The sequence below is a fragment of the Diplotaxodon limnothrissa genome, linkage group LG14 (genome assembly GCF_057381915.1).
Source record: "Diplotaxodon limnothrissa isolate DT_005_m linkage group LG14, D_limnothrissa_male_GT1.1, whole genome shotgun sequence".
Lineage (NCBI taxonomy): Eukaryota > Metazoa > Chordata > Actinopteri > Cichliformes > Cichlidae > Diplotaxodon > Diplotaxodon limnothrissa.
The window spans coordinates 42,361,308-42,383,114 of NC_140609.1; the positions used below are offsets into that span (position 1 = coordinate 42,361,308).

The 21,807-nt window shown below is 44.8% G+C and overlaps 2 protein-coding genes across 3 annotated transcripts in view; both read right to left on the reverse strand.

The window, feature by feature from the left end:
- Positions 1 to 938: 938 nt before the first annotated feature.
- LOC146619615 (uncharacterized) lies at positions 939 to 5,907 on the reverse strand. 2 transcript variants are annotated; one of them, XM_085371423.1, is made up of 6 exons: positions 5,720 to 5,907; positions 4,473 to 4,659; positions 4,100 to 4,383; positions 3,943 to 4,012; positions 2,929 to 3,694; positions 939 to 2,270 (listed from the first exon to the last, which is right to left on the reverse strand). In XM_085371423.1, exons 1-6 carry the CDS (start codon positions 5,765 to 5,767, stop codon positions 1,475 to 1,477), a joined length of 2,151 nt encoding a protein of 716 aa, XP_085227549.1. In that variant the 5' UTR covers positions 5,768 to 5,907; the 3' UTR covers positions 939 to 1,474. The 2 variants fall into 2 exon arrangements, with proteins under 2 accessions (XP_085227549.1, XP_085227548.1); XM_085371422.1 differs by having other exon boundaries at positions 5,657 to 5,907.
- Positions 5,908 to 11,799: 5,892 nt separating this feature from the next.
- The window catches only part of nyap2a (neuronal tyrosine-phosphorylated phosphoinositide-3-kinase adaptor 2a), an 82,386-nt gene continuing 72,378 nt past the window's right edge, over positions 11,800 to 21,807 (reverse strand). The window contains exons 5-6 of the mRNA XM_085371436.1: positions 21,197 to 21,309; positions 11,800 to 12,021 (exon numbers count right to left, since the gene is read on the reverse strand). Coding sequence (XP_085227562.1) covers positions 11,800 to 12,021; positions 21,197 to 21,309 — 335 coding nt within the window. The remainder of the gene's footprint in view (positions 12,022 to 21,196; positions 21,310 to 21,807) is intronic.

Here is a 21,807-nt window from a genome sequence, read left to right on the forward strand (position 1 = left end):
TGTAAAGATGAAAGCATGGATCCACCCTGCCTGCGCCAGTGCTCAGACTGCTGCTGATGTGATGGTATAGGGCAGATTTCCAGTACCAGCTGAACATCATTGAACTCCACAGCCTACCTGAGTGTTATTGCTGACCACGTCTGTGGGTTTATGACCACAGTATATCATTTTCTGATGCTGCTTTCAGCACGATCACACAGCTCATCTCAAACTGGTTTTTTGAATATGACAGTGAGGTCAGTGCACTCAGCCTCCACAGCCACAGTCCTGTGATTGTTCAGCACTCTAACAGGTTCTAAATGCAGTCTCCATAGCACGTTCTTCTATTTCATCTTCAGATATGTTGAAATGTAGGTACTAACTGCTGCAGACATGTCCACACTGTCTCCCCTTTATTTATTTTCAGCGTCTGCATCCTGTCAGCTGATCATTACCTATAAACATTAAATCAAAAGGTCAAATCTGAGCTTCATCATTTGTCTCACACTACTGAGCTTCATCTGAAAATGAAAGCTAGATAAATGTCTGATTAAAGCTGGTCTCTCTTCTGATGTTTGTAGATCAACATCACGTTCATGGATTTAAATGGGAGCTCCGCTCTTTACTTACCTGTTGCTATAGAGAATCGTTGCATAAGAGCTGCACTGATATTAATCACGTATGTGCTTAATATCAGTGCAGCTGTCTGATTTGAACCTACTTCCTGGATGAAGACTCTGCTCGTACACTCAATGTGACTTCAACTAATCACATGTAATTTTTAGCTTTAGCTACATAAGTCTGCACGTTGAATTTAATGGACAAAATGTATTTGATTGGTAGACATTACCTTTGACACATTGCAGCTGCCTTTTAATCTGAATTATTACTTCACGTTCATCGAGGGCAGAAAAATCATTTTGAAGCTGGAGCAGCACATCCAATAAAAGCTCGTCAGTCAAAGGAGTTTTATTCTACACACTGAAACACAGCAAAGTCATTTTTTCACAGATGAAACAGAAACTAAATGTTTATTAGAGCTGCTTTCATCTGATTCCTCTTCTGTCACTGACTGAGGTCAAGGTCTGTTTGATTTTGGCAGCTGAACTTAAATCACCACGACCAGGTGAGACGCCAGGTGAGAGTCAAAGTCCATTTAGAAGAGTTGTCATTTTACCTCCTAAGGCTGGAGATGCTGTCAGGGCCCAGCTACTCTTTACCTTTGTTTTAGATTTCAACCCGAGACATGCGGGGGCATCAGGGGAGTGTGCGAGGTGGTTTTGCAGCAGAGATCAAACATTTTCTGTGTCGCTGACTTTAACAGGGGATAAAAAAAACAGAAACGCCAAAGGAACAAACCAGCCAATCAATGCCGGCTTCAAGAGGTGGATGGACACACTCCCTAAACACAATTTGATGTTGATGTGCCGGACACAGTCGCGGGGGGTGGACTCAGCGGGAATTGTCTGGGTTTTCCCGCTGGCCTGTTTCTGTGTCACTGTGCCGTGAATTCGTGCGTCCATGGGAACGCGTCCGTCTGCTTCCTGTGCTTGCTGGCAGAATCGCGCGAGTCGTGCTCGCTGTCTCCACAGCGGTGTTTCTTGAGCTGGCGTGAGTCGGAGAAGCCCCGCCCACAGCGTTCGCACGAGTACAGCTTGACACCGGTGTGGATCTGCATGTGAGACTTCAGCTGGTTGGACTGGCGGAACTTCCGGCCACACACAGCGCACTCGTACGGCTTCTCGCCGGTGTGCACCAGCAGGTGGCGGTGGTAGTTCTGAGGCGTCCTGAACTCTTTGCCGCAGTGCTCGCAGTGGTGAGGTTTGACACCTGTGTGCAGAAGCTCGTGCTGCTTCAGCTGCGATGCCAGCAGGAAGCCTTTGTGACAGACAGCGCAGACGTGTGGCCGGTCGCCGCTGTGCTGCCTCAGGTGGTACAGGTACAGGTGACGCAGGTGGAAGGCTTTCCCACATGTGTCGCAGGTGAACTCTTTGTTTTGGGCGTGGCTCTTCTCGTGCGTGCGCAGCGAGCTGCTGCTGCTGAAGCTCTTTGGACAGACTTTACAGCTGAACGGTTTGACTCCGGTGGACCGCCGCCTGCCCGCCTCCCCGCCGGACTTTCCCCGATCGCCACCGCTGCCGTGAACCAGCTGCTGGTGCTTCTGCAGCTGGCAGTTGTAGAAGAACGTCTTTCCGCACAGGTCGCACATGAACGGCTTTGCCACGCCGTGAACAAGCATGTGAGTCTTCAGAGCCCAGGTCCCCGTGAAGCCTTCGCCACACTGATCACACCTGAGGAAGGAAGGACAGGTGAGGAAGGGTCAGAGGTTAAAGAAGACGCAACTCACAGAAATCAACACGATCTTGATGTTTTGAGTGATCAGCACACAACACAAAGCAGTGTTCACCGAGTGCTCAGGGCCGTCTGTAGTGCTGTAGGGCTTTTACTGTGCAGTGTTAATCACTGCGAAGTTGGCCCATATAAATAAACCTGAACTGAACCGAATGAACAGGAAAGCTGACGCTGGTATTTCTCGTGTCTGCCTGCAGCGCCGTGCCGCGCTCTGTTGGCGGTTCACTGGTGGATGTCAGCAAACAACCCCCCTCTGCTTCATGTTTGACGTTACATTGAAGCACTCATAAAATCCACGATCACCTTATTTAATCAGTTCACCTGCAGTCGCATAAGTCTAGTCTTCCTGCTAAGGACCGCGCTGATGCTGTTCACCTGTACACCTCACTCAGGTGCGTTAAGAGACACAGGCGAGCGTTTCGCCCGAGGGTCAGAGTGCGCCCTGGAGCAGCGCGTGTATGTGACCCTGGATCGTTCAGGTGTGTTTTTTTGTCAGATGTTGTGTGTTGAGCCAATAAAAAGCAGAGATTTCTGTCAAATACCGAAACAGACTCGCTGAGACCCAGAAAATATACGTTATCGTTCGGGGCCTCGTACCTGAAGGGCTTCTCCCCGCTGTGTAGCCTCAGGTGTCTCTGGAAGTTGTATTTGAGGCCGAAGCTCAGGCCACAGGTGGGACAAGTAAAGGGTTTCTCTCCCGAGTGGACCACACGGTGCTGCAGCAGCCCCATCCGGCACTTGAATGCCTTGTCGCACTTGTCGCACTTGTACGGGCGTTCCTCGGAGTGCGACCTTTTGTGCACGCGCAGGTTGCTGGCGGTGGAGAAGCTCTTGGCGCAGGTCTGGCAGGAGTACGGCCGTGCCCCGGTGTGCACGGTCTGGTGCTCCCGCAGGCTCTTCTTGCGCGTAAAGCTCTTTCCGCAGACGTCGCACATGAAGGGCTTGACTTTGGCGTGCGACACCTCGTGGTATCGCAGTGCCCCACTGGAGGTAAAGGTGCGGTCACATGCGTAGCACTTGAGTGGCGTTTTCTCAAGCCGGTGACAGGCCTGGTGCGCTCGAAGCTGACGTGGCAGCCTGAACTTCCTGTCGCATTGGTCACAGCGCAACAGCTTGTCTGGGTCGCTCTCCTGCGCCTCGCGGAGACGGTGGGCGAGCAGGTGGCGCTGCAGCGTCTGCGCTTTGTAGAAACCTTTGTCGCAGGAGCTGCAGGGGAACGGCTTCAGGTGGCACGCGGCGTGCTTCAGCAGCTGGTGCTTCTGATGGAAGCCTTTGTCACACAGCTCGCAGAAAAACCTCTTCTCCTTGTACAGCTCCCTCCTCCGCCTCCTCTCCTGCTCCTTCTGCTGCTCCTCGCTCACACCTGAACAGTAAGACAGACAGGAAGTCAGAGACGCTGCAGGTTTGACAAACAGAAGCGACTGATTAATGGACCATCAGCTGTTCTGAAGGACGACATCATCAAGATCCTCACGTACTAGGTCTTGAATAATCAGGCCCCATCTCATCTTAATGTAGCGTATCACGCCATTAGAGCACATCGCTCTCACACCACAGGCTCACCTGTGGTTCGCACAGTATTTAAAAGTAGATGGGAGGCAGAGCTCTCACCTGTCGGACCCCCGGGCACCTGCTGATCATCATGTTTCTGTTCTGCAGGTTCAGACTTCGTCTCTGCTGCCTGGAAAACGCAATGGTATTATTGGTCACCACATACAGAACCATCAACCAGTCAATCAACCAGTTTGAAGCAGCTGTCATCACTCACAGCGTCACACTGCTCTTCGTGGGTTTCATCACCTGGAAGCTCAGCGGCCGGCTGATCCTCACAGTCAGGAAGTGATGTCACATCTGCAGGCTGGATCATATCACGTGACACCTGAGGATCTGCAGAGAAGTGCGTCATGTCCAAAACACTCACAGCACCATTCTGCAGTGCGGTCAGATTGTTTTGGCCTGTGACTGGTGCGTGCACCGGCGGGCTGAGGATGACCACAGCCACAGCAGCAGTGGCAGCAGCTGATTGGACATCCAGAGACAGGGTGGGTGCATCTGCAGGAGAAACCAAATGAGTTTCCTATGAGACTTTAACCCGGGCTTTTGAGCTGAATGACTGTTCGACCTTTGACCCTGGGTCTCACCTGCCGGGCTGAACTTCACCGCCGATTTGGCCATCCTCGAAGCGCCGGGTGTGTTTTCGAGGCAACTCAGTTCTGCCCTGAGAGCTTCATTTTCCACCTCTACGCTTGCATACAGCTCCCTGAAGACTCTGCAGATTTTACGGACTGCCTCTCTGGCCACGCCCCCCAGCACGATGGACAGGTGAGCCTGCAGCACAGACGCATGGGTGACATGATAGATGCACAGGTGGAACAGGTAAAACATCTGATCTGAGGACCCGAGCGTAACTGATTTCTGATTACGCAACCTGTAGACAGGCCCCGCCCACATCCACCTGAGGAGTTCACCCTCAAGTCACAACATGCTGACTCTCTTGGAGACTGACTGATGCTCACAGCGAGTTTTCTCCATGACATGCAGCATGTTTTCAGTGCGAATGCCTGACTGACTGTTGGCCTGTGGCACGAACACCGACAGTGCTGAGACAAACACCGAAACCATCCAGCCTGACTTGGAACCGCTTCACCGAGGACGCCGTTTCCACAGCTCTTCACAATCACCTGCACGCTCAGTCATGTGACGATGTCATTCACAGATTTTCTCTGCTTTTATTTATCTTTTTATTCCGTGGACAGTTGGTGCATGCACAATGACAACAAAAGGCATTTCCAGGCCTTCCTAAACACAGGTTCCCCCCAAAGCTGTGCGCTGAGCCCAGTGACTGCAGCCCCAGCTGTTTACAGATGGCACCGTGATGCTTGGCCTCATTTCTAATGAGGGTGGTTAGCGAGGCTGCACCTTTAAGGTTTAGGTGCTGCTGTTTTCTCCTCTGTTGATGCTGGTTAACCTTAAGCTTCTGTTTAGGTTAAGTAGAGGATGATGACGTCATACCACCTGCGGCAGGTGAAGATGAGGCTGCGAACAGATCTGTTTACGTAAACTTTGGTCATGTGAGCAGTTACAGCTAAACCATGCGCGCGCACCACACTTCTGGACAAACCTGAAGGCATGCGCACTTCAGAGCTGCATATACCTGGGTCAAAGATCAAACACCTGCCTCCAGGCGTCTCCTGCGTGTCAGTGGGCGGGGCCAAAACGTGTTGTTTTTTTTTTACCTTTCATCCCTTCTGTAGCATGTTTTTAACGCGAAACCGGAAGTGACGGCGGATTTTGCTCTCACATAATCTTCACCTGAGCTCCTCACCTGGCCGTGCTCCGCTCGCGCGCCCTCCCTCCCCAACTCGTGCACAGCGCTCCCCACGGCTACCTCCATGATCAGCTCCACCTGCGAAGAGAACGTGCTCAGGGCTGCCATGTTGTCTTTGTCCCATGCCGGTCCGCGCGCACACGTTTTCGGAGGACGAACCGACCGAGGAGGGTTCGGGTCAGCCGGCCCGGGTCAGAGGTCAGACGAATACGCTCTCCGCGGGATGATTCCTCGCTCTCTTTGCTACCAACATGGCGGTCTGACGCGATGGTTACTTCCGGGTCAGAAGGCGAATCTCTCTTCTTCTCCTTCGTGGTAGGACCGCCACCTGCTGGAGGAAAGGTGAAGCGCTCAACAAATTAACTGAGCGTGCGCACCCAGAGCGTCTGCGGAGACGTCACCAGAAAAATGAGAAAATGAAAAAAAAAATCATTTCCAATTCATCCTGACATAAAAGACGTACATTTTAAAACGTCAGGTGGAATTTATCCAAAAAACGATGTTATCATACTGAATGTATTTATGAACATCAGTCCAACAATGATTAAAGAAACATGTCCACAAGGTTGAGCCTGAAAGATTATAAAAAAGAAAAAACTGTTACAGTGTAACAAAGGTCAACACAAAGTGCGAAGAGAAAAAGTCCTTTACTGTATGTCAAAAGAAGAAAAGTAGAAAGAGCAGTCGGGAGTTTTTCATTCAGCCATCTTTTCATACACAGTTAAGCTTCACAGCATCTACATTTATGGATAAAAAGATATCCCTCATAACAGCACTGTCCTGAAAACAGAATGCAGATTTTATTGTCAATAACTATCCCGACGATTGAGTCGCCCTGGACTGCATGCAGCGCCACGTGCCGTTCCAAAAAGCTTGAACCCATTCACAGTGAAAAAACACGTGATGCAGGCTTTCAGTGTCGTTTTCACAGAATACACATGTATTCAGATTAAATTTCAATCTTATAAAAATCGTATTTATTATTTTGATGTTTACTTTTTTTACTTTAGGTGAAAGGGGAAGAGAAATATATTTTCTTTGTATAACCCTAATCTTCTCGTTCTTAAATTCTTTAAGAATATAACAGGGTTAGGACAAAATAGCTCTGATCGCCTTGTTTGTGTCACAAAAGTCAATTCCTGCTCTGCGGAGCTGTGTCAGTCCAGAGGAGACCTTAGAGAGCACAATATCTTCTTTATCTTTGATCTCAAAGGGACACTTTTATAGTTCCGTCAGCGTATCTGATGTTGAACTTCTTACAGGTAACAAGTCACATCCTCCTCATCTGTAAAATGGATCTCCATTCATCCACAGACTATTTACCCAGTCGATGTACCTGTTGTTGTACTGTGAGGAGTAAAGTTATGTTTGTATATTCATTTCCATTAAAGAGGCACCTGCTTATGGAAATCTGAGAGTTTAACTGGTAATGAGCTGCAGTCTAAATCACAGTGAAGCGAAATGAGTGAATGTGGCAAATGCTGAAAAACAAAACCTGTCTCCCCATTGGTCAGTCCAAAATGTGACATCCTGATGTGTCGCTCAACCCTGAATGTTTAATGAGCCGAACAACATTTTTAAGTTTAACATAGGAGTTAAGTACCGAAAAACCTAGGACTAGCTCAGTGACAGGTGACGTTTAATAGAGCTCTATTGGCCCAGTAATAATTTTTTTGAACAAAATTGTTCATCTGTCATCACCTCAGATCGTCTCCAACCGTTTCCCAGCTCGCCTCGCTTGTTCAGTGTGAGGCCACAGCCTCCTCCCAGTCCTCCCACAGCAGCACGTCTGCAAAGTGGAACCTACCGCTCTTACCGACAGCTGAGTCGACGCTAAATCTCTTCTTTCACATGTCTCCAGAATAATGATATGTTTCTGTGCAACACATCCATAGCTTCCTCCATCTTTGCCCCCATATCAGGTAAATGGTAAATGGCCTGCATTTGTATAGCGCTTTTCTAGTCCCTAAGGACCCCAAAGCGCTTCACACTACATTCAGTCATTCACCCATTCACACACACACATTGGCGATGGCAGCTACATTGTAGCCACAGCTGCCCTGGGGCGCACTGACAGAGGCGAGGCTGCCGGACACTGGCGCCACCGGGCCCTCTGACCACCACCAGTAGGCAAACATGGGGTTGGTATCTTGCCCAAGGATACTTGGCATGCAGCCAGGAGGTAGCCTGGGATCGAACCACCGACCTTCTGATTTGTGGCTGACCTGCTCTGCCACCTGAGCTACAGCCACCCCAGTGCGATTTTGGAAAGTATTCAAAGGAAGAGGTTATCAAATGAAAAATGAGAAAGGGAGATTAAGAAAGTAGGCAGGAGTACTAAGAGGCTAGGTGTGCAGATAAGAGAGATTTCAAAGGAGAACTAAAAGGCTTAAAGTGAGCTGTATGTGAGGCTGGACACCAACGAGATGAGAACTTGTATCGATTGGCAGAGACAGAGCTGACAGGATGTGGAGAATGGATGAGTTCAGGCAGAAGGGAGGAAGAAGACCTCAGAGAGGGTTCATGGATGTAGTGAAAGAGAACATGCAGAGGGTTGGTGAGAAAGATGAGGATGATCCATTGTGGCAACCTGTAAAGGGAGCAGCTGAGAGAAAAAGAGGAAGCACTTTAATTCCTGGACATGATTTAATAATCACCTTTTTATTGCTGATGCTGTATTTTTTCTTATTTGCATTTAAGGTGAGCTGGTGTTGTGGTGCTGGAACCAGGCGACCTCCCCAACAGAGTAATAAAATTCTGCTGGATTCCAGAGGGAGATATATTTCTGTCTGTAACACGCTGGACGTATTCTTGCTAAGTTTATTTAAAATCAGAATCACAGTTTAAGTGAAAACTTATGTCTGAAAACAGACAGTCACTAACGTTTTACTCAGCATTCTTTGCTTTGACCCAGTAAAACCATGAATCTGAATCCACAGTACTAAACTATTTGACTCCAGTTTAATGATAAAAATGGCAAAAGTGTGTTCATTAAAAATCTGATTTATTTTCATCACAGTGTCACAACAGTCAATAAAAATAAACACAGACTCTGAACTCGTTCACCTGGACCCTGATCCAGGAAGCGGCTTCAGCAAACCCTGAACTTCCTGTTCCAGAAGATTCGAGCTGGTCCAATCAGCTCTGAGTATGTTCAGCCTGACAGACCAGGGCAAAGAGTCAACAAAGAGCACTCTGTCATCGTCACAGACTGAATAAAGTTTGATTTAGATCAGCTGAATCCTGATGTGACCTTTGACCTTAAATCCAACAATCGGAGCAAGTTTGCCCACAGCATCTGTTATAGAGCTGTCTGCATGCCGCTCAGACACGGTTCAAACATTTCAGGAGGAGACGTTTAAATCGGGAACACAGTTCCAAAACAGAGCCGAACCTCGGTCTGATCCGCTCTGAATCTGTGCTCCTGATCCAATTTGGATCCATCCTGCAGAGTCAGTGCTGTGGACTCCCTGCTGTCTGGCATACCCACTGAGAATGTGTTAAGGTCAGAGGTTACAGTGAAAAATAAGTGTTTGTACGAACTTCACTCTGATCTCTGACAGCTATTCTACGAAATGGAAGGTCAGTTAAATGGTTGGGCTGCAGGACTCAGGGCGGAGTCAGAGAGAACACCTGCCAGTGAAAAGGTGAAGTTCACAGAGTCTGTTGCCACAGTAACGGACTCAGAGTTTAACTGAAGCTGCTTTCTGGAGCAGGACCCTGATTCAGTGCCAGCACTCCGCTCAGTCACAGGGACACCTGCCCACAGGTGAAGTACACGAATGAGAGTGAAACAGCGCCATCATGTGGACAAAATGACCTGATTTTTATGTGACTGACCTTTACATCATCATCCCGAGCCTTAAGCCAGGTGTCGTTTGAAGAATAAAATATTTTAGTTTTTCGTGTTGCATGGAGGAGTCATGTGACACTCTCAGGTCATGTGACTGTTCCCTCAGTGCAGTGGTCAACATGACATTACATGTATGTAATTACCTTACATACAGTACCGTCATCTTTCAGTGATACAGTAATGATGTACTGATTACATGTTGGTCCCTCTCTCTGACCGGCCTGTGCTACGGCTGCTCACGCTCTGGCACAGAGGAAAGGAGGAAGACAAACTGAGCAAGCTCAGGAAGTCTTTGTGGGAATGGACATCATCATCATCATCATCATCATCACGTTGTTACCTGGCTGCACAGCTGCGTTCAGCATCATGGGATCGCAGTAGAATCTGTCCTGCACTCTGCTGTGGTTCTGCTGTGTAACGTTCAGTGACACCGAGCGCGGTGGGAACAATGATTTAAACATTTCTCTGACAGTCTGAGGGAACGATCAGTCTTATGTTTCACAGACACTGATCCTGTTCATTGATTAATCTTAAAATTTCTCAGGACAAGTTAATAAAGTTTTATTTTAATATCGACTTTTACAAACTGAAGTGCACTTGGTTGATTACAGGAACAAAAAGCATCAAATCGTTAACAAGGACGCTATAGATGACATGATCACACTCTGTGTTGATCACAGCGAGTGTGAGAGTTTGTGTGCATATCCAAATATGAAATCTCCCCATGGCTTCGAGAACATCTGTGGACAAGATGGTCAACGTCTGTGGCAGACAGGAAGTCACGTGACCTCAGAATTGGAAGACACGTGCGGTCGTTTACACGTGGCCGAGTAGGCGGGGCGTGCACGATGAGGAGGAACAGGCCTCATAATTCCTGTCAAACTTTGATGTTTGTAGAATCAGCTGAGGTGGAGACGTCACATGACTCCATTATAACCCCGGCTGCGATGCTCCTCTGTTACACAAGAGCGAGGTTGCTGTGACTTCAAATGCCGGGTGCTGCTGATGTCACATGATTTCCTGTCCTCCATCTTGTCTGTAGTCAGATGCCACGTGGCTTGAGGCTGATTTACATTTATCTGATATCCCATAATGCTTTGCTTCAGTGCTTTGATTTGACATCATGATAATCAATCAGCTCATTCACCAATGATCAATAAACTGCATTCATCAAGTGAAAGCTTTCTGCAGACCGTCATCATCATCTACTGCCCCCAAAGGAGTGACCTTTGACCCTGACAAAGCTGTCTCTCCCTGTTGTTGATGACAGTCGGGGCAGCTGATGAGAGCAGACGAACAAACAACCTGTCAAAATATTCTCTTTTCAAAATAGCTTTTCTCATCTGAATAAAAGTGTTTTCCATATAAAACACGGTCACGTCATTCTTTCACACACAGATGAGCAAGCCTTTAATTTTTTAAATATAAAAACACGATTAAGCAACATTTTCAGCCTTTTTGTTACTTTATAAATGACTTTTTTCTGCTACACAACTGTCAGACTTAAAAAAAACCATCAGTCTTTTACAGATAGAAAAATAACGAGTAGAAAGACGACAGAAAGCTCTGCTACACCCGAATGACCACGCCCTTCTAGACTCTGATTGGATGGCAGGAGAACACCCGCATGAGTGTGTGTGTGAGAGTTTGTGTGTGTGTGTGGGGGGGGAGCTGCTTATCAGGTAACCTCAGGGGCAACTTCCTGCTTAACCCATGCAAGGAAACAGATTGGCTAATCAATATCTAGATCACTGGGAAACCACACCCCTTTTCTCTGTGAAGACGCTGATTTGGACAGTGCCTTTTCCTGGAGGTGAAACTTCCTTCCTAGAGGGCTCTGTGTGAACATTACTGCCCTCTGCACAGATTGACCGATTTCTCTGATTATTCTTCTGATGGTGAACGGACCTGCACACATCAGGACATCTGCAGCTTTACTGTGGTATGTTCTTTCTTTAAATGACAAACATACCACACGGAGGAGCAGGTGTTAGACTGTTAGTTTTTGTATGTAACTGAAGAACGTTTGCTCTTTCATGACTATTAGATTCAGTATAACTTGAATTCATGTAAAAAAGTAAGATGCTCAGAAGGGAAGAAAGAAGTTTAGTCAGATGACTTTCAGCAGTGGCTCTGCTCTTGCTCTCGTGAAACAAGGAAGGAAAAGCATCTTTCATCACATTCAAGCATTCAGTGCACGGTGGAACCTCATCATGATCATCATTGCTGTGTTTCTCCGTTTTACACAACACTGTTCTGGGTGTTTCATGGCGCGAGTATTTGTCTTTCAGATGGCGGTGTCCCAGAACACGGTGGCAGCATGGCCAGCGGCAGTGGGCGAGGCCGAGTATGGCGGTGGCTGCTTCCTCTTCCAGCTGGGCAAGATGGGCATACTGTCCTGTTTGCACAGATTCTTATCTGGCCGCTGACGAGCTTTGATCTCTCGACATAAAACTCTCTTTTTCTCAATCATCTCCATCATGGTGGCGTCGCCACATAGCCATGGCATCTGGACACAAAGAACAGCTCGACATCAACAGACCCATACCTCCCTTCTCACTGCAAACTACACTGAGACACACAACGTTACTGTGATGTTTCACACAACTGCTGGCTGTGGACGCCCTGCAGGTTCACCGTCACATTCCTATTCCTAACCTGCTTTCTTTGACCTAGATAAAAATGTCACTGAGGTCAAGGAAAAGAGATGATGCTGAGGACAGGAATGACCTCACGTTTGTTTTTCCTCCATGATGTGACATTGGATGTCTGAAGTGCTCACACTACAGTTTGCAGAAGATGGACTACAAAACCTCCGTCTAACTTCCCTACAACATTGTTTTCTGGAGGTAATTTATACCAGAAAAGTCAGTGAAATATAAGGTTTAATTTCAACCTTATATTTCACTGACTTTTCTGTGAAATATAATATAACATCCAGGGTTAGATTTACTAATGTCTGTAGCAGCACAAGGCCGTCTTTTGATGTTATAAATGTGCTGGTCAGTTTTAAAGTCTTAAATAATCAGGCCCCATCTGATCTCAATGACCTTGTAGTACCATATCACCCTATTAGAGCACTTCGCTCTCGCTCTGCAGGCCTACTTGTTGTTCCTAGAGTATTTAAAAGTAGAATGGGAGGCAGAGCCTTCAGTTTTCAGGCCCCTCTTCTGTGGAACCAGCTTCCAGTTTGGATTCAGGAGACAGACACTATCTCTACTTTCAAGATTAGGCTTCAAACTTTCCTTGTGTTAGGGCTGGACCAGGTCTATTTATTTGTTTGATTATTTATTTAAAATTTTATACTTTGTAAAAGTGTAGTACTTTTTTTTGAACAGTAAGATACATTTAAAATGAGTCAGCAAAACACACACACACACACACACACACACACACACACACACACACACACACACACAGTATTATGTATAAGCTTGTAACTTATCGTGTTGTAAACAATAATGATATGATTTTCTGTCCAGCCTGTTTGTGGAGTGACCTGATGAGTCTTGTTTGCCTGTGACCGTCGTGAATTGACATTGCTTTGAACAAAGGGTTAGATGCTTCATCAGTTTCCTAATGTGTTTACAATGAGCTCTGTAGTATTTCATATGGTTTTTAAATGTAAGAATAGAATCTTTTTTTTTTTTTTTTTTTTTTTTGGCCTGTCCCGTTTGGCTCTTTTGCATCAGAATTATTGTCTAAAGGCAAAGAAAGATGCCCAACGGATTTACTTTACCAAACTGACCATCCCAGCCTTGCCGTAATGGTCCATTTGATTCACCTTTTATTGTTTATTTTATTTTCACTTACTGAATACGGGACAGACTTGACTGGGGGAAAGAAGGGGAGAAAGAAAGAGGGAAAGAGAAACAGCTGAGAAGAGGGATGGGGGAGAAGGGCAAAAACCAAAAACCAACAGAATGAGCAGAAAAAAAGAAAAAAAAGAAATAAAAAATGCATTTATCAATCACCTGGATCACCTGCTGAGAAAGAAAAAAGAAAACAAGCAGAAGAGAACAAGAGTAATAGAATAACCAGCATCACAATGATATATGGGAATATGACAGTAAATACTAAATATTAAACATTATTGTGCAGCACATAAGATCAACAGAACACAGTGTGCTTTGAGGTAGGAGCCAAAAAGGGTGTAGTTTGTGGGTGTGATCACCCGTGTGTACACCTGTGAGCATGGACGCGCTTGTTTTTTAAAAGGTTCCTTCATGTAATGATCTGCTAGAGGGTGTGGGGGGCCACAGCCCCGTCCTCCAGGGCATGAAGCAGGTAAGAATAGAATCTAAAAGCACTTTTCTGATTAGTGCCTACTTGGGTCAGCTCGGCGCAGATTGACTCAGTTTTCAGGGTTTTCCATTATGTACTAGTACCTTACGTACACCTTATGTCCCATTACGTACTGGTACTTTTTTAGCACCTACTCAGCGAGAGTTCTGGGCAATCCGAGGTGATCTGAAAACATGGCGTTAGCCTAAGCAGCCCCTTTAAGCCCTGATTTTAGTAATTTTTTTCATGGCTGTATCTGTTTCCCTCATTACTGGTGTAAATTGTGATTTAACTGAGCCCAGTCTGGTTTTCTGTTATCCTTCTGAGACACACTAAGTGCCTCTGAAGGATTAGGAAATTTGGATATAAGTGTCTTAATTTCCTACTGGATAACTGAGAACCTACATGGACTGATCCCTACAGGCCTGTTCACTGTTTTATATTTCATTATATGTTCCAGTTGTGCCTTATTTCATTATCAAAATGCTGTGTTTCCCTTTTTGGCATTAATGAAATGCACTTCTCTTTTAATGCGGGGGGATTCCCATCACATCTTATGAAGACTCTAGAGTGGCTCTTCCTCAACTTCCTCCGACCACAGGTACAACATGCCCAGGACCCACTACAGTTTGCATACAAGGCGGGTGTCGGAGTGGAGGATGCCATCCTGTACCTCCTACACAGAGCCCACTCACACCTGGATGGGGGAAAAGGCACGGTCAGGATACTGTTTCTTGACTTTTCCAGTGCCTTTAATACCATCCGGCCCTGTATGCTTCAGGAAAAACTGAACAGGATGGAGGTGGACCCCTGCCTGGTGGCTTGGATCTCCGACTACCTCACCGACAGACCACAGTACGTCAGGCTGAAGGACATCACGTCTGACACTGTGGTCAGCAGCACAGGAGCACCACAGGGAACTGTGCTGTCCCCTCTTCTCTTCACCCTGTACACCTCTGACTTCTGCTACAACTCTGAATTATGCCATATTCAGAAGTTTGCAGATGACACGGCCATCATGGGGTGTATCTGGGATGATCAGGAAGAGGAGTACAGAAGTCTGGTGAGGAACTTTGTCGCATGGAGTCACACAAACCACCTGCAACTCAACACCTCAAAGACTAAGGAACTGGTTGTGGACTTCGGGAGGTCCAGAGAAGGTCCACTGCCGGTTCAGATAGAGGGGGAGGAGGTGGAGGTGGTCAACAAGTACAAGTACCTCGGGCTGTGGGTGGACAATAAACTGGACTGGTCATGCAACACAGAGCACCTGTATAAAAAAGCCCAAAGCCGACTGTACTTCCTCAGGAGGCTGACGTCTTTTAACATCTGCAGGAAGCTCCTGAGGATGTTTTACCAGTCGGTGGTTGCTGGAGTACTTTTCTATGCTGTGGTGTGCTGGGGGAGCAGCACAGCAAAGAGGGACTCATCCAGGCTGGAGAAACTGATCAGGAGGGCTAGCTCTGTGGTCGGCATGAAGCTGGACACTCTGGTGACAGTGGCAGAGAAAAGGACACTAAAGAAACTGATGGACATTATGGACAATGCCAGGCATCCTCTGCACACGGCCATTAACAACCAGAAGAGTCTGTTCAGTGACAGGTTGCTTCTCCCCAAGACAAGAACTAACAGACTTAAAAACTCCTTTGTCCCACACGCCATCAAACTGTTTAACTCCTCTCTGGAGGGGAGAGGGAGGGGAAACAGGAGGACAAAGGAGGGGGGAACAACTAAGCTGTAGTGCCTCTTCACCTCACTGTACAATACCTTGTGCAATACTTTTTGTAAATAGTCAACAGTGCAATAGACTCAATACTTGAAATGTGCAATTCACTTGTATTTTTATTTTTTATTCCTATTTATTCTATTTATCCCCTTTGTATATTTTATTTATATTTGTCTCTGTATTTATATATGTGTGTGTGTGTGTGTGTGTGTGTGTGTGTGTGTGTGTGTGTATATATATATATATATATAACAATTCTGTAACTGTAACTTCGGTCGTTGCTGTGCTTTTTGGAAGTCGAATTTCCCAGAGGAACCCACCCGAGGGATTAATAAAGTTCTATCTTATCTTATCTTATCTTATGATGCCTGGGTGTTTCTTCTTCACTCACTGTGTGTTTATGCACCTCTGCATTTAATGATGAGTTATTGTCATGTCTGACTGTGGCAGATGATGGACACAAACACAGAAACAACATTTGTATCTTTCGTGTCAGACCGAGGGCCGTGTCAGCACTGCATCATCAAATTCCTGTGTAATCTGTACTTTATTGATCCCCGTGGGGAAATCCCTCTTGGCATTTAACCCATTCTGTCACGGTTCGTAGGATGAGCCGTGTGGAATTATTAAAGGACCCAAAACGCAGGCAAAGGATGGATGATATGAGTGAGTGTTTATTTTCAAAGTGGCAAAATGACACCAACAGGCAGCGGGCGTATGAGAAGCAACTGAGGAACCCTAAACTGGGAAGACTCCTGTCTCCCATCAAGGGATGGGAGACAGGAGAGGAACACACCTGGGAGAAGTCACAGCTGACGGGACAGGGGAAACGTAAACTGAACACACTCACATAAGACAGAGACCTTCAGAATAAAACAGGAAACTCATAGACACAGAGGACCAGTCAAGACACTGACCTTAACAGACAGACTCACGAACAGACACAGTGACACCATAGACAGACACAGACTCAGGACCATGACACATTCACTCAGTGAAGCAGTGGGCAGCCATTGGGCGCCCAGGGAGCAGTGTGTAGGGACGGTACCTTGCTCAGGGGTACCTCAGGATAGCCGTTCAGTGGATTTGGACCCCTGACCTTCCGATCATGGGGCCACCACTCTACCTACTGAGCTATCCCTGCCCCTGTATATGATGTATGTATGTATGATCTGTATATGTGGTTTCGACAATAAAGATGACTTTGACTTGACAAAGGGAGTCAATACTGAACATGAAATTACAAACAAACCAAGAGGAGATAACACTCAGCTAACATGGGACAACATGACAACAAGCAAAGGAAGACAGAGGACCTGAATCCACATACAGGATGATGAGAGGATAGGCTACAGGTAGAAGCACGCTGGACCTAATACTGAACACAATGCACACAGGACAAGGGACTATCAAAATAAGACAGGAAACACACAGACAGAGCCTCAGCCTGACACAGTGACTGTGGAGAACAACTAAACAGGGAACAGAAGAGTCATGACAGCAAGTGTAAACAGAGGGATCACAACAACCAAAGCTGGGAACACAATCCTTACCTCACAGTACTACACAAAAGACACATAAATGCTGGCTCCACAGACCCAGGACCATGACTAGGGATGGGTATCGTATAGGTTTTATCCAATACCAGTACCAAACTGGTACTTTTGAAACGGTGCCGGTGCTTAAAGAATGGAGAACACACACTTTGTCCAAAAACCTCTCATGTTTAACTGATTTTTAACTGTTTTTTTGTAAAAGATAACAATGTTAGCCGTTTCTGCAGCTATGGGGCATATATGGCATCACTCTTGGCTGGAAGCAGTGCTTAAACAATGGAAAAAACACAAACTTTGTCCAAAAACCTCTCATGTTTAACTGTTTTCCACTTTTTCTTTGGTCATTTTAGCCTTTTTGGCCAGGGTGAAGGGAGTATCTGCCATCAAACAAGAAGACAGCCGCATGTAACTACGACGGTGTTTGCTAGTTCACCTTACATGCATTAATGTAATAACGTGGTTAGCCTACTCAGCGTAGATTACACACGAACAACATTAAGCTACTCACGCAGAGAAGAACGGCTGCTGCTGCATCATCATCCTCATCATTTCTGCTACACTGGCAGGGCTAGGGGCCAGGACTCTCCTCTTCGTGTTCTTGGGGGATGTTGCTAACTCCGGGTTAGCAACATCTGGGCTAACTCCATTAGATTACAATAAAAACTGCCTTGACATGACTACTGTTGTGATATATATATAAATTAAACAGTAATCATATTCTATGTCGTTTTGTTTTGGTTTGTGGTCTCCTGTTGCTGTTTTTTGGGGATTTTTTGGGTCCCTTTTCGTCCCATTCCTCTTTGTGTTATTTTTGTTGTAATTTTGAGTCTTTGTGGGTTTTTTGGTCTCTTTGTAGTACCAAACAGTTGTTTCTGTTTATCTGGACATAGCGTATTGAGCATATTTGTCACAGCTGCGACGGCAGACGTGTGGAGGTGAGGTAAGGACTCAAACACAGGCGCTGACTTTGATGGGATGAGTGAGCTTTTATTTATAAGTGAGCAGGATACAGCAGGAGCGGAGGATGGAATGCTCAGAAACAAAGGGGAACCTAAACCTAAATCCACAGACGACACAGAGGAAGGGTCACACAGGGAGACCATGCAGACAAACCAGCAACACGCAGGATAAAACACAGGGCTTATATACACAGTGGAGTAACCAGGGAACAGGAGGGAAACACAGCTGGGAGAAATCAGGGCTAATGAGACTAGGGAAGAAAAACTAGACACAAGACATGGACCTTCAAAGTAAGACAGGAAATACAACGGGTATGCACAGACTCAAACTTAACACTAAGATGTCAGACATGGCAACAGGGAGGAAACATGGAGACGTGGGACGAAGGCAGGCACAGTCACACAGAACAGAAGGAGCTCAAAATACAAAACCTGAGAACAGGAATGACTAGAACAGTTCTGGGGGTTTTCTTGGATAGCAAACTTATATTCGAGAAACAAATTAATTCCGGTGCTTCATTGGCTTCCAGTGCGTTTTAGAATTAAATTCAAAATCTTACTTTTGACTTATAAAGTGCTAATTGGCCAGGCACCGGACTATTTGTCTGACATATTGCAGTTTTATACGCCCTCTAGAGCCCTTCGATCAAGCGATCACCTGCTCCTTACCTTACATAAGTCTAGGATGGTTCATAGAGGAGATCGGGTGTTTGCGGTTGTGGCACCGAAACAGTGGAATGATCTACCTCTCCACATTAGAAAGGCCCCAACTGTTACTCTTTTTAAATATTTTAAAATATTTTTTTACTCTGGCTTTCGAAACTGTATGAGAGTTACCAATTCTTTTATCCTAATTTTCTTTTAATTTTCTTACCTGTCGTTGTTGTCAATGTCATTGTTTAACTGTTACTCTGTACAGCACTTTGGTCAGCTCCCTGTTGTTATTAAATGTGCTTTATAAATAAATAAATAAATAAAATAAATAGAACAGAACCAAAACTATTAACAGTGACAACCCTAAATAACAAATAGTCAAGAAACACAAATGAACAGCTGCGAAATGGTATAATATTTGCCCATGGATTAAAAATAATATAAATAAGAGCCTGAAAAAAGCATGGGAAAGGGATCTAGGGCGTACAATGGATGAAGATACATGGGATTCTACATTGTCGAACAATGGATTACACATTAGGGAAGCCAGGGGGAAATTTATTCAATACAAAATTCTTAACAGATACTATTATATTCCTTCAAGGCTGTATAGAATGGGGATTGGTAGAGATGACTTGTGTTGGAAATGCCAACAAGCCAAAGGTACTCTGATACATGCCCTCTGGGAATGCCCGCTGGTTTTTCCAGTTTGGAACACTGTACTGAATTATTTGCAGGGGTGGACACTTTGTAACCTACCCAGATCACCTAAATTATGTTTACTAGGAGACAAAGGAGAGGTGCCGCAATTAAATAAACACCAGTTTAGAGTGTTAAGTACTGCATTGGTAACATGTGCCCGTGTCATTTTGGAACACTGGAAGGACTCTCATATTCCAACGCTTAAAATGTGGAAAGACAGAATGATTGGGAATGTTGCATGCGAAAAGATGCTGGGAAAAATACACCATGTGACGGAAGCTGCGCTGGAACAGTGGGACAATTTTTGCACCTACATGTCTACCTGACTTGGACATTTGAGCTTAATACAACATATGTTAAAACCTCACTTGTTTTGTTTTGTTTCGTTGTGTTTTATTTTGTTTGTTTGTTTGCTTCTTGCTTTTGGTTGTTGCATCTCTGTATTTGCTGTTATAGAATGCAAAATCTAATAAATACTTGAATTATAAAAAAAAAGAAACACAAATGAAAAAGCTACAAAATATTGGGTCACTGACCCAGGACCATGACAGTGTTGTCCCACTCCCACAGAGTGCACTATGTCCAGATGAACAGAATCAACTCTCTGGGATTTCCTTACCTGAATGATTGAGCATTTGTCAAGATGCCTCTTTGTAGAGTTTTGTGGTGTTTTTGCGTTGTTTTTTTTTTTTTTTGTCTCGTTGTTTTTTTCATCTATTGGTGCCATTTTTGGTTTTATTTTTAGTCTTTATTGTGTTTTGTGCCTCTTGGTGTTGTTTTTGTCCCCCTTTTTATTCATGAGCATATGAAATCTGAGTTTCTTGTTGTGTATTGATTCATTTAGCAACAGTAGGCATTATCAGTCTGGCATGTGATTGGCTGTTACTCTGTGATGTGGCATCCTGATGAATCTGTCTTTGTGTCAATATTAATAGTTACAGTCAATACTTTAAGCTTTATTGTCTTTTTTTTCTTTTATTGTCTTTTTTGAGTTAGATAAGCGAATGGACACACACACACACACACACACACACACACACACACACACACACACACACACAGAAAGACAGACAGAGAAGACAATAACATGTTTTTAATTAGATGACTTTAGCTCACGGTTGTGTGTACGTGTGAAATGATCACAGCAGCTTTCGTGTATGAGGATAACTTTGACATCCATACATTTTGATTATATTATAAACAAATATAATAAGATTATAATTATAGAAACAACCATATTGTACAACATAATCATTGTTAATAAATGATTGAATTTAAGTTTTGCTTACATGTTAAAGAAGTGGGATAGATATTAGTGGGTGGAGTTATTATTGGTGGAAGTAGGTGTGGTTGCATCCACATGTTCAGGTAAAAAGTTTACTGACACTTTTAATTCGATCTTTTATGATTTAAAAGGTTTTAATTTCAGAGTGAATTTGAACAGTGTTGTTGTTAGTTTAGTGTAATGTTAATATAATGTTAGTATTAGCATTTAACTTTGTATCACTATAGAAACTACAGTATAAGTACTGGAGCATTTAACCGCATGCTGTTAGTTTCAAAATGAAAGATAAATCCAAAAGATTGAAATATTTGACATGAATGATACAAAAGTCCAAATTAGTAAAAACGTGCGCACATCTTGTCAGACTTCAGCTGATGGACCAAAGCTTCTTTTACTCTCAAGTTGTTTTATTTTCTCTTGTTCAGTTAAAACCTGTGTAAAAATATTTCAGGTCATTATCATCTCAACATGTAACACAGACAATAAACAGGTAAACAGGTGCTTTACACATGCTGTACCTGGCTTAGGGCAAGGTGATGCGGCTCATGCAGGTGACGATGTGGCATGCCGCCTGGTGAAGGAACTCCTGAAGTCGAAGCTGAGCGGCCGAGCTTACCCGCAGACTTTGGTTCTGCAGATACAGATCAGTGATCGTCAGTAAACTCAAAGAGACATCACCTCGGTGCACATATGTTTGTGTAGATTTTTAGTCCTCCAGGGGTTCTGTTATGAAATAAATATATATTCTTAATGCTTATTTTCTATTTATATTGTTTTATAGAGCCCAGTGTAGGAAAACACCCTTGTGAGTTAGAATGTAGGCCAAAAGTCACAGAATAGACTGTACGTCCTGTGCAGAAAACAGGAAGTATAGTGCAGAGGAATTTAATAGTTCTTACTAGAGATGGCACGATACCACTTTTTTATGTCCGATACCGATACCGATATCATAAATTTGGATATCTGCCGATACCGATATGAATCTGATATAGTGTTTTTTAAATCAACAAAACTGTTTTTTAAATATCTTGCTGCATTTTGTATAAGTTCATACTCAAGTTTAAAACAACAACTACACTAAAGCTATTCTGTTATACCTGTATGCAAAAAAAAATATTTCATAGTTCAG

What these genes read in the sequence shown, in the direction of transcription:
- LOC146619615 (XM_085371422.1), bottom strand. Translation starts at nt 5,767, where the DNA reads ATGGCAGCCCTGAGCACGTTCTCTTCGCAGGTGGAGCTGATCATGGAG. An exon ending in CGCGAGCGGAGCACGGCCAG is followed by an intron (nt 4,660 to 5,656) that starts GTGAGGAGCTCA and finishes TCTGTGCTGCAG; the next exon opens with GCTCACCTGTCCATCGTGCT. An exon ending in AGCGGGGAGAAGCCCTTCAG is followed by an intron (nt 2,271 to 2,928) that starts GTACGAGGCCCC and finishes TTCCTTCCTCAG; the next exon opens with GTGTGATCAGTGTGGCGAAG.